General features: G+C 42.1%; 1 protein-coding gene across 2 annotated transcripts in view; it reads right to left on the bottom strand.

Annotated features, from left to right (window-relative positions):
- Window positions 1-1,119: 1,119 nt before the first annotated feature.
- The window catches only part of LOC115135879 (adenosine receptor A1-like), a 67,581-nt gene continuing 53,141 nt past the window's right edge, over window positions 1,120-15,559 (bottom strand). The window contains exons 1-2 of one of the 2 annotated variants that reach the window (XM_029686847.2): window positions 7,585-8,044; window positions 1,120-4,054 (exon numbers count right to left, since the gene is read on the bottom strand). In XM_029686847.2, coding sequence (XP_029542707.1) covers window positions 3,406-4,054; window positions 7,585-7,940 — 1,005 coding nt within the window. In that variant the 5' untranslated portion in view covers window positions 7,941-8,044 and the 3' untranslated portion in view covers window positions 1,120-3,405. Of the gene's footprint in view, window positions 4,055-7,584; window positions 8,045-15,559 lie in introns of those variants that run through there. The other variant, XM_065026667.1, reaches the window with a different exon arrangement.

The following is a 15,559-nucleotide window of genomic DNA, read 5'->3' as shown; positions in this document are numbered from 1 at the left end:
ACTATGAAACGAAGATAAATGATATAAAGAATGATAGTAAAAAGCTTTGGGGCACCTTCAGTGACATTTTGGGGGAAAAAAGCCAACTCTTCCTCATCATTCATTGAATCAGATGGCTCATTCATCACAAAGCCCACTGATATTGCCAACTACTTTAATTACTTTTTCATTTTCAAGATAAGCAAACGTAGGGATGATATGCCAGCAACAAACGCTGACACTACACATCCAAGTATATCGGACCAAATTATGAAAGACAAGAATTGTACTTTTGAATTCCGTAATGTCAGTGTGGAAGAGGTGAAAAAAGTATTGATGTTAGTAGCTAGCCAGTTTGAGTTGAAACACTATTGAAAGCAAGCTGGCAACATGCATCAAACATGTTTTGAGTTTTTTATATTTTTTTTATATGAGCTAGCCAGCTAGCTAACAGGGATCAAATGTGTCTTCAGGTGCAACGTTAGCTATCAAATCTTCCTCTCACATTATATGTCAGGGAGAAGCTATGTATTTAGCTTGTTGTACCACATTGTAATAACTTAGTATCATAGCTACATAGCCTATCCCATAATGACATGTACATCAAATCAAATGTATTTATCACATGCTTCGTAATGTAGCTAGCTATAAACAAAACGTAGCTATTTACCAACAACACGCCAGTCTTAGATTTTGACGGTTGACAGCCCAAGTAGAAGAGGTCATCCATATCCTATCCATCTGCCCAAGATTGTTGAACAAACTTATTGAAGCCCATTTTCATTCCTATTTTCAGAGGGAAATGTGCGTGCATTACATCCACATGCAGACAACAAATGTTCATATGGCAGCTGGGGGGCAGACCACAACGTGTTGTTTCTGGGCAATTGGGCATCATTGGCAAAAGTGTAAATAATCCATACCCAATCCTCCAGTAAATTGTGACGAACTCACTTACAAAACTCTGTTTTGGACGAGCCTGACTTTATGACCAAAATTATCCAATTTACAGTTGGTAGTCGATTTTGACACTACAATTAATGTTTCTGACTCATATCTATGCGACATAACATAACAGCTGTTTAAAACCAGAGAAGTTGGTTCTAAGTGGCAATTGACCTTTACAGTTGTGTTGGTAGCTTTTATGGTTTTCCGCTAGAGGTGGCAGAGGGAGAAGAATTATGAACTATGAACTTCTAAAGTTGTGCTTGGCTTTCAGCGAGCACACTTTAATTACACAGTTTAGTTTATTGAGTAATTGACAATATTGGAGTTTAGATGATTATTCAGAGTACATCTAATGGATTTCCATGCACACGTTCAGTTACAAAGAAAAACAGGATTTCCAAACAGACAACAATTAATCACATTTCAAAAATTTCTGTCAAAGCAAAGTGGCCTACTGACAAATCACAACGTCTGGTGTGGTGATCCTCAGGTAATCATGAGGATGTTATACTGTCCAATAGGCATACAGTTCAATCATCTCCTCCCCTTCATCCTGGGCGAACAGGTATGTGGCAAAGTCGATCATAAACGGCTTAAGCTTATGCTCGTTTGACTCCCACCACGTTTTGTAGATAACCTCCCCAAACAGCACAAAGAGGAAGAAGATGACAAAAACAAGAAAGCAACGGTCCATGCAGTAGGTACTCTTCTCCTGGTTGGTCTTCCTGCGACATTTCTTTAAGACGTCCTCCATTGGGTGATTCTATGAATCACATCACCCTAAATCCTCTTAGGATTTCAAGATTTCAACATTCACAAAACTAAAGAGTAATGCAAAGTGTCTGGTGATTATAATTTTACAGCATCAATACTGCTAGAGTGTCCCTTCTGAATACTTGTATTTTTGTGTGTGTGTGTGTGTGTGTGTGTGTGTGTGTGTGTGTGTGTGTGTGTATGTGTGTGTGTGAACTGAACATGGAAAATTGGCTTTTGTCAATCAGGTCAGTCTCCTCTTTCACCGACAACATGAGTGACAGGAGCAAATTGCACAAGCCCTTGCCTCAGTGTCACCTCTCCCATGTCATGTCATGAAGTAATTTGTCTGTGTGGACTGTCCATTTCTAACAGATCCATGCAGGATCTGAGCCCTCTCTTTATTTGAGTCCACCGCTTCACTCTCTGGGGTCAGGTGTTAACCCCCTTTGGGCTCAGGATTGATTGGTTTCTGCGGCGTGCTTTGCCAAGTGGTGGGACACCCACATTTCGCGTGCTCCTCAGTCAGAGATGTATTTGTACTTTGTGATAAAGATGATGTCGAAGTACATCATAAACAGGGACAGTGCATGCTTTCAGTATCTCTACATTTAGGAAACATTTGGAGGTAATATCAGAATCTCAAAAAATCTCGTACTCCGATAGCCATATAAAACAATGCTGATGATGCAGATTGTCAAGCAATTTAGCTAGTGTGTAATTAGTAGGATGTGATTATTTATTAACTTTGAATGCAAATGCAATATCCCCAGACTCTCTTTCCAACCACCTACCCCTATGTGTATCAGTTATACGGAAGTGCCTTGTGAGGGTCAAGTTGATGAGGAAGCAGAACTGACAAAGGCTTGCATAAAGGTTGTATAAATCACACAGCCATAATGTACTGCATGTAATTAATTCACTCTAGATTTAAATCGGGCTCACTCAGATGCCCGGAGCCTTTTCCAACACCCTGTCAGTGTTATAAAAATTATGGCACAACCAAGCTCAGGAGAAAATACTACAGATCATTCTTCTCAAACAAAGCATTGTTGAACCTGTTCACCTGAAAACAGCGTTCTTCTTTAGAATAATCTGTGGAGCTTGGTTTACAGAGAATTGTCTTGATTTACATTTCCTTTGTGGACCGTGATGGACAATAGCTTGACTGTAAAACGGATATAGGCATATTGAGTGATCTTCCTGGGAAAGCATGGGATTTTACAGTAATACTGAACCAACTCTTGTAAATCGTTATTTTTGTTACAACGCCATTTGCCAAAACAGTTGGCAAGGTAACAGCACCCCACCCATACACATGCCACTAGCTTGGCACTAAAGCTGAAAGAGGATGAGTGTGTTACAGGCCAATTTGACAAGGATCTCGATATACAGCAAACTATTCAATATGCATTGCAGCTGGCATCAGTGAGTGAAATTACACATATGGGCTGGGCTAATTCTTATTTAAAGTCTTCCTTTTGCCTGGATTGTCTTTCCCAGGTGGGGCCTATATCAATTGTAAATTCATTTCATTTCCATAATTCAGTGAAGTGCTCTTTGTTGGAGTTCATTCCAGTAATTGGGGGCGTCCACGTACTGTTTCCTGCATCCCAGATGTCTCTCACACGGTTGCGTAACACAAGTTTCCTCCTCATTGCACTATGGCTACTTCTTTAACACAACTATTTCGCAGGAAAAGCATAGAAACAATGAAGGTCCTGGCTAAGGGTGGACTGGAGATTTATCAGACAGGGGTGGCGGGCTGGGCTGGTTGGGGCAGGGGCTGGTCTCCTTGTGTTTACACAGCATGCAGCGGCGGGCGATCTGGACTAGCGTGGCGCGGAACCGCTGTATCCGGAAGGCATAGACCAGCGGATTGAGGGCAGAGTTGACATGGGACATAAAGATGCCCACGTACATGGCGCTCTTGGGCATCCCACACTCCGGGCAGAAGAAGAGGATGCAGTTCATGACATGCAGGGGCAACCAGCATAGAGCGAATAGCAAGACGACGAGCGCCAGGGACTTGGCTAATTTTAGCTCCTTGTGCAAGTACTTGCTGGTGTCGCAGGTGGCCTCTGCACGCATGTTGAGCTGCTTCCGGATCACCCTGAAGATCTCAGCATACAGCGCGATCATGATGGTCAGAGGAACCACCACCCAGCCGAAGAAGTTGAAGTAGACCATGTAGTCCATGCGCATGACCGTGGTAAATGTGCAAACTATTATGTCATCACTGGTGGTGCTGAGGTTACCGTGTGTGTGCTCGTTGTGCCAGCCCAACATTGGCACCAGCCCGGTCAGGGCAGAGAGGAGCCAGCACAGGAACACTGCCACCCATGCTCTGTTCTGGGTCACGATGATGCTGTACCTGAAGGGGACCAGAGGAATGATCAAAGTCAGTTTGAAAAACTACACAGTCAAACATGGAACATGCAAAACAGTTGGAGATAAAGTTTTGCTTAGACTCCAGATAATCTCCAGTCAAATATATCTAGAAATATCTTTTCATAAGCCATCTGTGTGAAATGCTTGATAGATGCATTTTTAAAGTACATGTTGTTATAAGTAGCAAAGCATGAGCTGTTATGAATAACAATGATGCACAATCTCGGTTTATTGCATTATGAATTAAATTAATGTATGGACTGTCATACTGTTATACCCATTTGCTTCAGTGTCACTCAAGCTAACAGGGTGTCAAACGTATTCTGTGACAGAAGCACAATGCATTCATTTATGAATTGATGGTGATTTATAAAGAGTCACCAAATTTCCTGAGGACAAAGATATGGATTTTTGGGATGCAAAATACTGAAAGCTAAGCAAATGTAAACATCTACATTTCTTTCCCGATTTTTTTATATATTTTTTATATTTTTTATGTGAGAAAATAAAAGGTGGCACTATGAAACCAATACAATTTAAACCAAATGTATGATAATTTAATATTAAACAGCCAAATTAAGGAACCTTTCCCTTTAATAGTAAGTTCCCACTGGGCACAAACGCCAAATCAACATCTATTTCACATTGGTTCAATGTCATTTCATTGTAATGACATGGAAACAACGTTGATTCAACTAGTGTGTACCCAGTGGGATTGGTCCCCTGTCCACATGACAATACAAATAAATAAGACGCACCAGGAACTTTGCCAAAAATGCCAAACGAACCAGCCTTAAAAATCACTCCTTGGGACAGACAAGAACATTTTAATATACTTAAAAGCTTTCAATGTCTGGCCCATTGATTTCTATTCAACTAAGCATAGATATATGGCTTTCCGCAGTCTGAGAGAAATTCTCCTCAGATACACTACATTACCAAAAGTATGCGGTTACCTGCTCGTCCAACATTTCATTCCAAAATCATGGGCATTAATATGGAGTTTGTCCCCCCTTTGCTGCTACAACAGCCTCCACTCTTCTGGGAAGGCTTTCCATTAGATGTTGGAACATTGCTGTGGGGACTTGCTTCCAATCAGCCACCAAAAGAGCAATGGTGAGGTCAGGCACTGATGTTGAGCGATTAAGCCTGGCTCGCAGTCTGCGTTCAAATTCATCCCAAAGGTGTTCGATGGGGTTGAGGTCAAGGCTCTGTGCAGGCCAGTCAAGTCCTGCCACACCCATCTAGACAAACTATTTCTGTATGGACCTTGCTTTGTGCACGGGGCATTGCCATGCTGAAACTGGAAAGGGCCTTCCCCAAACTGAAGCACAAAATCTTCCAGAATGTCATTGTATGCTGTAGAGTTAAGATTTCCCTTCACTGGAACTAAGGGGCCTAGCCCGAACAATGAAACAATTGGCACTATGCATTGGGGCAGGTAGCATTCTTCTTGCATCCGCCAAACACAGATTAACAATAACAGCACTTACAGTTGACTGGGACAGCTCTAGCAGGGCAGAAATTTTACGAACTGACTTGTTGAAATGTTGATATCCTATGACGATGCCACGTTGAAAGTCACTGAGCTCTTCAGTAAGGCCATTCTACTGCCAATGTTTGTCTATGGAGATTGCATGGCTGTACGCTTGATTTTATACACAAGTCAGCAACGTGTGTGGCTGAAATAGCCAAATCCACTCATTTGAAGGGATGTCCACATACTTTTGTATATATAGTGCACATTGCTACCGCATACTCCCTTGGTATCCCTCGCACATCAATATGAAGAGGCCATTGAAAAAGTCCACTTATACAGCGCCTCATAAAGTAATCACACCCTTGAATCAATACATGTTAGAATACCCTTTGGCAGTGATTACAGCAGTGAGTCTTTCTGGTTAAGTCTCTAAGAGCTTTGCACTCCTGGATTATACAATATTTGTACATTATTCTTTAAAAAATTATTCAAGCTCTGTCAAGTTGGTTGTTGATCATTGCTAGACACACATTTTCAAAACTTCCCATAGATTTTCAAGACGATTTAAGTCAAATCTGTAACAAGGCCACTCAATAACATTAAATGTCATCTTGGTAAGCAACTCCAGTGTATAGTTGGCCTTGTGTTTTAGGTTATTATCCTGCTGAAAGGTGAATTTGTCTCCGAGCATCTGCTGGAAAGCACACTGAACCAGGTTTTCCTACAGGATTTTGCCTGTGCTTATCTCTGTTCCCTTTATTTTTATCCCCCCAAAAACTTGCTAGTCCTTGTTGACGGCAAACATACCCATAACATGATGCAGCCACCACCATGCTTGAAAATATGAAGAGTGGTACTCAGTGATGTGTTGTGTTGGATTTGCCCCAAATATAACACTTTGTATTCAGGACATAATGTACTTTTTTAAACACATTTTTTGCAGGTTTACTTTACTTTATTGCAAACAGGATGCATGTTTTGTATTTGTTTTATTCTGTATAAGCTTCCGTCATCTGTACAGGCTTCCTTCATTTCACTCTGTCATTTAGATTAGTATTGTGTGGTAACTACAATGTTGTTTATCCATCCTCAGTTCTCTCCTATCGCAGCCATTAAACTCAGTAACTGTTATAAAGTCCCCATTGGCCTCATGGTGAAACCCTTGAGCAACTGAGTTAGGAAAGACGCCTGTATCTTTGTAGTCACTGGGCGTATTGATACACCATCCAACGTGTTATTACTAACTTCACTATGCTCAATGGGATATTAAATGTGTTTTTTTTCTTCTATTTTTAACCATCGACCAATAGGTGCACTTCTTTGTGAAGCATTGGAAAACCTCCCTGGTCTTTGTAGTTGAATCTGTGTTTGAAATTCCCTGCTTGACTGAGGGACCTAACAGATGTGTGGGGTACAGAGATGAGGTAGTCATAAAAAATGATGTAAACACTATTATTGCACACAGAGTGCACACTATTATTGCACACAAACATATTATGTGACTTGTTAAGCACATATTTACTCCTGAACTTATTTAGGCGTGCCATAACAAAGGCAATGAATACTTAATGACCCAAGACATTTCAGCGTTTCGTTTTTAATTCATTTGTGAAAATGTACAAAAACATAATTCCACTTTGACATTATGCGGTATTGTGTGCGGGCCAGTGAAACAAAATCAAAATGTTATCCATTTTAATTAAACATGTGGGAAAAGAAGTCGAGGGGTGTGAATACTTTCTGAAGGCACTCTAAGTTAATGTATAATTAGAATGAACAGAAAATGGTCCTCACTAGGAATAGAGTAAAATTCTTAATTTGATGCCCTCAAGCAAAATCCATCTCATTATGGACAATCCTCTATTAAAAGTTTAAAACCCAGAATATTCTGTAATTTCATGACAGGTGGTGCTGCAGACCAGATAAATGTATTTCATGTGATGTATTTCAGTTAAGGTATGTTTTTTTGTCATGAATTTGGCAGTTGTTTTTCAATAAATAGCATGCAACCGGTGGCTATATAGTGAACTCACTTGATGGGAATCTTGACCCGGAGGTAGCGGTCAATGGCGATGGCCATTAGAGACAGGATGGAACCCTGGGTGATGATGAGGAGCAGACAGGCGAGGAAGAGGCAGGTGTAGAATTGAGTCTTCAGCCCCAGACTAATCACTATAGCTAGGGGAATGACCAGGGCTCCCACAGCGATGTCGGCCACCGCTAGAGACACGATGAAGCAGAACGTGGTGTCTCTCAGGGCGCGGTTTACACAAACCACCAGCACCACCAGCACGTTTCCCAGCACAGAGGCCAGGGCGATGGCTGTCTCCATGGAGATGTAAATCATGTCCACATGCTCCCGTGGCTGGATACCGGGAAAGGAAAACATTTTAAAAGTCCTCAGATCTCCGCTTGCCTTGCCTCAGAATGGAAATGGTTTAAGAGGTTTTTCTTCAATTGGTCCTATGGATTCAACTAATTTCATTGTGTCCTCCTCCATTCTACGTGGTCCCTCTGAGTTGCTGCTGTTGAGAGAAGCGTGGGTTGTCGCTGATCTGGCATTGATTGAGTGGGCCCTATGTCAATGAGAGCATCTGGGGAGATGAATGTCCAGCGTCCTCTTCTAGCTCCACACTGACTGACTGACAGGCTGATCCCCTGCTTCTCTCCTCCACTCCTCCTCCTCCTCACTTCCTCTCACTCTTGGAGAGAGGCTCTCTCTGAAACAAGGGAGGGGCCTCGTTCTCTTTGCAGCAGTCTGCAGCACCACCACCTCCCATCACTCCTCTGGAACAGTAGCGAGCTCCCCACATACCATCATAAGTGTATGTGTGTGTGTGTGTGTGTGTGTGTGTGTGTGTGTGTGTGTGTGTGTGTGTGTGTGTGTGTGTGTGTGTGTGTGTGTGTGTGTGCGCGTACATGACGTGTGTGTTTGCGTGTGTGTGTTATAGAGGGGAGCTGTGACTATGGTCTGGCAGGTGGGTCTTATAAAACAAGCATTTGGGAGATTGCATGCTTTTCGTCAGGGCCACTCAAGCTAATAGGGTATCAAATAAAGTTGGAGTGCCAAGGTGCCATCTTAAGTTTTTAGTACTCTGTCACCTGAGATGCACTACAAATATGACCGTAACACTTTATTTTTTTATTTATTTTATTTATTTAAAGTCAGTTAAGAACAAATTCTTATTTACAATGACGGCCTACCCCTGCCAAACCCGTATAACGCTGGGCCAATTGTGCGCCGCCCTATGGGACTCCCAATCACAGCCGGTTGTGATACAGCCTGGAATCAAACACGTGTCACCTCTATCACTGAGATGCAGTGCCTTAGACTGCTGCGCCACTCGGAGCCCACTTACCCAAGAAGATTTGTGAAGAACCAAACTAACAATCTGCCCCCCACGCATTTGTGCTAACCAAGACCGCTGTCATCCTCTCAAATAGCTTTGCATGAATTAATGGACCTTACACTGTGTAAGTGATGTGACGTTTTTACTTCCTGAATATGCACAAAGAGAATCTGTAGAGATATAGAACCTAAATTCCCCTATAGATTAATGTTATACCCTGCATTTTTGCCTTTAGCCTTAAAGGTGAATTAATAAATTAATAAATCATCTTTAGTGTGGCTGGAGTGCTTCCCAGTCTTAAGGCGAACCTACAATGCTGATATCGATTTCTCCTTAATCAGAAAGCATCAGTACACAAGCTACATGGGAGAAATTAGAATTATGTCATGTGCAAGTTATGATTTGTGGTTCTTCAGGAGCAATCCATGGTTTAATTTCATACCCCAGCTAATTAACTTGTGAGAAAGATAAACTCAGCAAAAAAACAGAAACGTCCCTTTTTCAGGAATCTGAGTTTCAAAGATAAATCATACAAATTCAAATAATCGTCTTCATTGTAAAGGGTTTAAACCATGTTTGCCCATGCTTGTTCAATTAACCATGAACAATTAATGAACATGCACCTGTGGAACGGTCGTTAAGACACTAACAGCTTACAGACGGTAGGCAATTAAGGTCACAATTATGAAAATTTAGGACACTAAACAAGCCTTTCTACTGACTCTGGAAAACACCAAAAGAAAGATGCCCAGGGTCCCTGCTCATCTGCGTCAACGTGTCTTAGGCATGCTGCAAGGAGGCATGAGGACTGCAGATGTGGCCAGGGCAATAAACTGCAATATCCGTACTGTGAGACGCCTAAGACAGCGATACAGGGAGACAGGACATACAGCCGATCGTCCTCGCAGTGGCAGACCACGTGTAACAACACCTGCACAGGATCTGTACATCCAAACATCACACCTGCGGGACAGATACAGGATGGCAACAGCAACTGCCCAAGATACACCAGGAACACACAATCCCTCCATCAGTGCTCAGACTGTCCTCAATAGGCTGAGAGAGGCTGGGCTGAGGGCTTGTAGGGCAGGTCCTCACTAGAGATCACTGGCAACAACGTCGCCTATGGGCACAAACCCACCGTCACTGGACCAGACAGGACTGGCAAACAGTTATCTTCTCTGTTGAGTCACGGTTTTGTCTCACCAGGGGTGATGGGTGGATTTGCGTTTATCGTTGAAGGAATGAGCGTTACACCAAGGCCTGTACTCTGAAGCAGGATCAATTTGGAGGTGGAAGGTCCATCATGGTCTGGGGCGGTGTGTCACAGCATCATTGAACTGAGCTTGTTGTCATTGCAGGCAATCTCAACGCTGTGCGTTACAGGGAAGACATCCCCCTCCCTCATGTGGTACCCTTCCTGCAGGCTCATCCTGACATGACCCTCCAACATGACAATGCCACCAGCCATACTGCTCGTTCTGTGCGTGATTTCCTGCAAGACAGGAATGTCAGTGTTCTGCCATGGCCAGCGAAGAGCCCGGATCTCAATCCCATTGAGCACGTCTGGGACCTGTTGGATCGGAGGGTGAGGGCTAGTGCCATTCCCCCCAGAAATGTCCGGGAACTTGCAGGTGCCTTAGTGGAAGAGAGGGTGTCACGTCCTGACCTTAGAGCTTTTTATGTCTCTATTTTGGTTTGGTCAGGGTGTGATTTGAGTGGGCATTCTATGTTCCCTTTTCTATGTTTTTGTATTTCTTTGTTTTGGCCGGGTATGGTTCTCAATCAGGGACAGCTGTCTATCGTTGTTTCTGATTGGGAACCATACTTAGGTAGCTTTTCCCACAGGGTTTTTGTGGGTAGTTGTTTTCTGTTTAGTGTTTGCGCCTTACAGGAGTGTTTCGGTTTCATTTATTCTCTTGTTATTTTGTATGAGTGTTCAGTTCAATAAACAAACATGAACACTTACCACGCTGCGCTTTGGTCCGACTACTCTTCCTCATCTGACGACGAAAACCGTTACAGAGGGGTAACATCTCACAGCAAGAACTGGCACATCTGGTGTAGCCCATGAGGAGGAGATGCACTGCAGTACTTAATGCAGCCGGTGGCCCCACCAGATACTGACTGTTACTTTGATTTTGACCCCTCCCCTTTGTTCAGGGACACTATTCCATTTATGTTAGTCACATGTCTGTGGAACTTGTTTGGTTTATGTCTCAGTTGTTGAATCGTGTAATGTTCATATTAAATATTTACACATGTTAAGTTTGCTGAAATTTAAACGCAGTTGACAGTGAGAGGGCGTTTCTTTTTTTTTGCTGAGTCTAGTACGTTTTGAATGGTACATTAGTGCTTAACACTACCTACTCCGTTTTTATTCTATATCGGCAGGCAGATGAACAGCAGGCAGATTTATGCTCATACAACACACATTTTCTTCCTTTTCATCATCTTTTTATGTGATTTTTTTTTACTTGAACTTCACACAGGCTAACAGCCCGCCAGTTGTACTTCAAGCCTCATTCTGTATATTCGCTCCATCAACTTTAACATTCTGGACCAGCACTTTACTAGAATAGTCATGGAGCTAGAAAAGGGACACACAATTAAAACATTCACATATTGAGATATCATATGCATGGAAATGAATTGGAGTGGAATAGCAGAATTTTGATAACTGCCAGCAAGCCGTAGCCTCGTACGAACCATTCTGATCTCCCAAGCTTAATGTGAGCTCGGGAGATCAGGATGGTGTGTTCGAGGTTAAGCAAGCCTGTAGACAAAAACATTTAATTAACCTAAAACATAGTTCTCTCAATAAGGCAATGTTCATCTCTGAATCAGAAAATCTTGGCAGTTGGCAGCCACTTCAAAAGATGCAGTAATGAAGCAATCTCTGTGATGGCCCCTCTCAATCCATTAAGGAGAGTAGAGGTTTCAACGTCTGCTGTAAACACATTCATTTTATACTCTCTTTTTTGGGGGAAACCGATGACTCTGGTCTTTTTGGAGGATCATTGCCTCTGACCTCAGACTGTGCGCTGTGCGTTAGCGTGTTGGTGAGCAGACACAGAAGTAAATCACTTGTCTTGGAGATGGTATCACCTTTCCCATGTGCTGTATGACATCTGCAGAGAGGGTCCCAGGCAATGTCCCCTGTCATTTCCTGAGGCACTGAGCACATTTTTTATCATTTGAGCGGACACTTGAAAGTTGTGAGGATTCTGTGCAACTTCCAGCGCACATTTACAGGGAACACTGAGGCTGTACCCCTACCGTTTTTGACAATAGCCAATAGCCTATTGTGGCTATTTGAGCATAATGTAGGCCTACCAACAAAACCAATGGAGCAAATCACATAACATTTTCACATGGAAATAGCTTTGATTTATATGATATAGCCTACAGTATATGTGGTGTTCAATGCAGGCCTACATTGCATGTGACTTTTTTACATTATGAAGGGCTTGATATGATCTATTTTAACTTGGTCTGTAACACCATTGGCCAAATAGCTGACTGTAAATTGCATTGTATTGTGTTGTATGATGCAAGAAAACACTTTACAAAATCAAATGTATTATTATTACCATACAGAAAATTAGACAATGTAGACTACCCCTCTGCCTATAGGCTTATTTGCATATTCAAGCCTGTCTCAAAATACAACACTGCCCATTAAGACGTAAGCGTTTTACTTCATTGGCTTTTCAAAAGACAGCTTGAAATGTGGCCTACTTGTTTTGTGCTCTTGTAGGAAGCAGTAACTCCCCATTGCTGATCTATACTTATCTATAACTGGGCTAATAACTCGATAACTAGGAAATAATATCAATAAATATGAACAAGCTCGGCTCTGCGCTCTAATCTGATCTGAAAAGCACATTCACTCGCGGGGGATCAAAATACTGCTTGTGAGCTACCAACGCCAATAGAACTGCACTCTGGCTCTGCCTACAACAAAATCACAGACTCAATCTTGCGAAATGAGATTTGTTTTGGTTTGTTGCATTGAAAAGGGGTTGATATAATGTAGATTCGATTACAGAAAAAAAACGTGAATCTAAACAATGCAGACTAATGGGACAAACTCAGTGAAGTTCAATCTCTTGCGTCTCCGCATGGCACGGCATTTCTTCTGCTACACAGTCCTGGAGGAGATGCATGCGCGCAATTTAGAGACATTGGTCTCATTGGTCTCTATGATAGAGTGATAATCGTAACGTAGCAACAGTGAGCTTTGATGTAAGGGTTGGTAAAGGTATAGTGACAAGCTTTTATTGTGTATAATTAAGTGATACTCCCCGAATGCTTTCAGGGTATTATCCCTTTTATACAACAGGTTACCAACATATTCAAATAATGTTTTGACATATTTTAATTAAAAACGTTATTTTTATTAATTTATTCATACTATGTCATCCTTCCACAAAATATAGTCAATAACAATAGGGCTATTTACAGGGGGTAGTGGTACAGATTCAATGTGCGGGGGTACCGGTTAGTCGAGATAATTGAGGTAATATGTACATGTAGGTAGAGTTAAAGTGACTATGCATAGATAATAAACAGAGAATAGGAGCCGGGTAAAAGAGGGGAGGGGCAATGCAAATAGTCTGGTTAGCCATTTTATTAGCTGTTCAGGAGTTTTATGGCTTCGGGGTAGATGTTGTTGAGAAGTCTTTTGGACATAGACTTGGCACTCCGGTACCGCTTGTCGTGTGGTAGCAGAGAGAACAGTCTATGACTAGTGTGGCTTTGACAATTTTTACGACCTTCCTCTGACACCGCCTGATATAGAGGTCCTGGATGGCAGGAAGCTTGGACCCAGTGATGTACTGGGCCGTACGCACTACCCTCTGTAGTGCCTTGCGTTCGGAGGCTGAGCAGTAGCCATACCAGGCAGTGTAGCAACCAGCTCTCCATGGTGCAGCTGTATAACCTTTTGAAGATCTGAGGACCCATGCCAAATCTTTTCAGTTTAGCAATGGCGCCGGAGAAGAAGGCAGACGTTTTACATGTCCCCAACCGATTATATTTTTTGTTTGTTCATTTGCATTTCTTGTAATTTATTTTTGTACTTATTTTGTACACAATCTTATTTTATGACTGATAATATCTTCTTGACATCGGGCCTGTGATTACTCACCACGGACTGGCAGAATCCTTTTTTTCCTTTAACGAGACTGGCGCAAAGGACATATTGCTTTTTCGGGAACAGGCCCAGATCACTGGGATTTGCGTGAAGAAGAGGCGGAGAAAAGGGGTCAGAGGGCGGTCTGCCTTCTTAAAATTCATAGGCGAATAAACCCCCACTTCCTTCCATTCTGCTAGCAAACGTGCAGTCTTTGGAGAATAAAATCGATGACCTACGTTCAAGATTAAACTACCAACGGGACATTCAAAACTGTAATATCATATGCTTCACGGAGCCTCTATATCAGGCGGTGTCAGAGGAAGGTCCAAAAAATTGTCAAAGGCTCCAGCCACCCTAGCCATAGACTGTTCTCTCTGCTACAGCATGGCAAGCGGTACCAGAGCGCCAAGTCGAGGTCCAAAAGGCAGCCTCTACCCCCAAGCCATAAGATTCCTGAACAGGTAATCAAATGGCTACCCAGACCCCTCTTACGCTGCTGCTACTCTCTGTTTATAATCTATGCATAGTCACTTCAACTGTACCTATGTACATATTACCTCAATTACCTTGACTAACTGGTGCCCCCGCACATTGACTCTGTACCGGTGCCCCCTGTATATAGCCTCGCTTGTTATTTTACTGCTGCTGTTTAATTATTTGTTACTTTTATTTTCTATTTTTTCTTATTTATTTTTTACTTAAAACATATTTTTAATTATTTGTTCTTAACTTCTTAAAGCATTGTTGGTTAAGGACTTGTAAGTAAGCATTTCACTGTAAGGTCTACCTACACCTGTTGTATTCAGCACATGTGACAAATAAAATTTGATTTGATTTGAGTAAAGGTGGTCTAGAGTTTTTTCCCTCTGGTTTCACATTTAACATGCTGGTAGAAATTAGGTCAAATGGATTTAAGTTTCCCCGCATTTAAAGTCCCCGTCCACTAGGAGCCTAGGAGACTAGCTGCAGTTCGTTTCATTTTACCTGTTTTCTATTGATATTTTTTACTATATATCCATAAAATGTTTTGACTGGCTGAGAAAAGCTGCATACCTGTCTGTCTCATCCTGACTCCCGACACGTTCATTACTATGCGACAACTTGAGATCTAATTTGAATATTGAAACAATGTTGCAAATGACAGAGCGACAGACAGCCAGGTTTATACAAACCTCCGCTGTTGAAAACTAACTGTTAGTCTAAAAGAAATGTGAGATAATGTCTATATGCTTTATATAGTGGAGATCAAGTTTATAAATTGCCTGGCTTGGCTGATGAGACAGTGGATTGGGCAGTAAAATGAAACAGGGTAAATAGGAATTCTTACGTCACAGATTTAGCCGGTGGTAACTTGTGGAAAAGACACCGGCTGGAATGCAGTTTTAACCCATCAGCATTCAGGATTAGACCCAGCCGTTGTATAATATGTAATACACCTATAGAAGAGATGTTTCAGGCCAATGAGTGGCTCAGTTGGTAGAGCATGGCACTTGCAACGGCAGGATTGTGAGCCCAATT

This window comes from Oncorhynchus nerka, linkage group LG2, assembly GCF_034236695.1.
Source record: "Oncorhynchus nerka isolate Pitt River linkage group LG2, Oner_Uvic_2.0, whole genome shotgun sequence".
NCBI classification, from domain to species: Eukaryota; Metazoa; Chordata; class Actinopteri; order Salmoniformes; family Salmonidae; genus Oncorhynchus; species Oncorhynchus nerka.
This window is presented reverse-complemented; position numbering and strand designations above follow the sequence as displayed.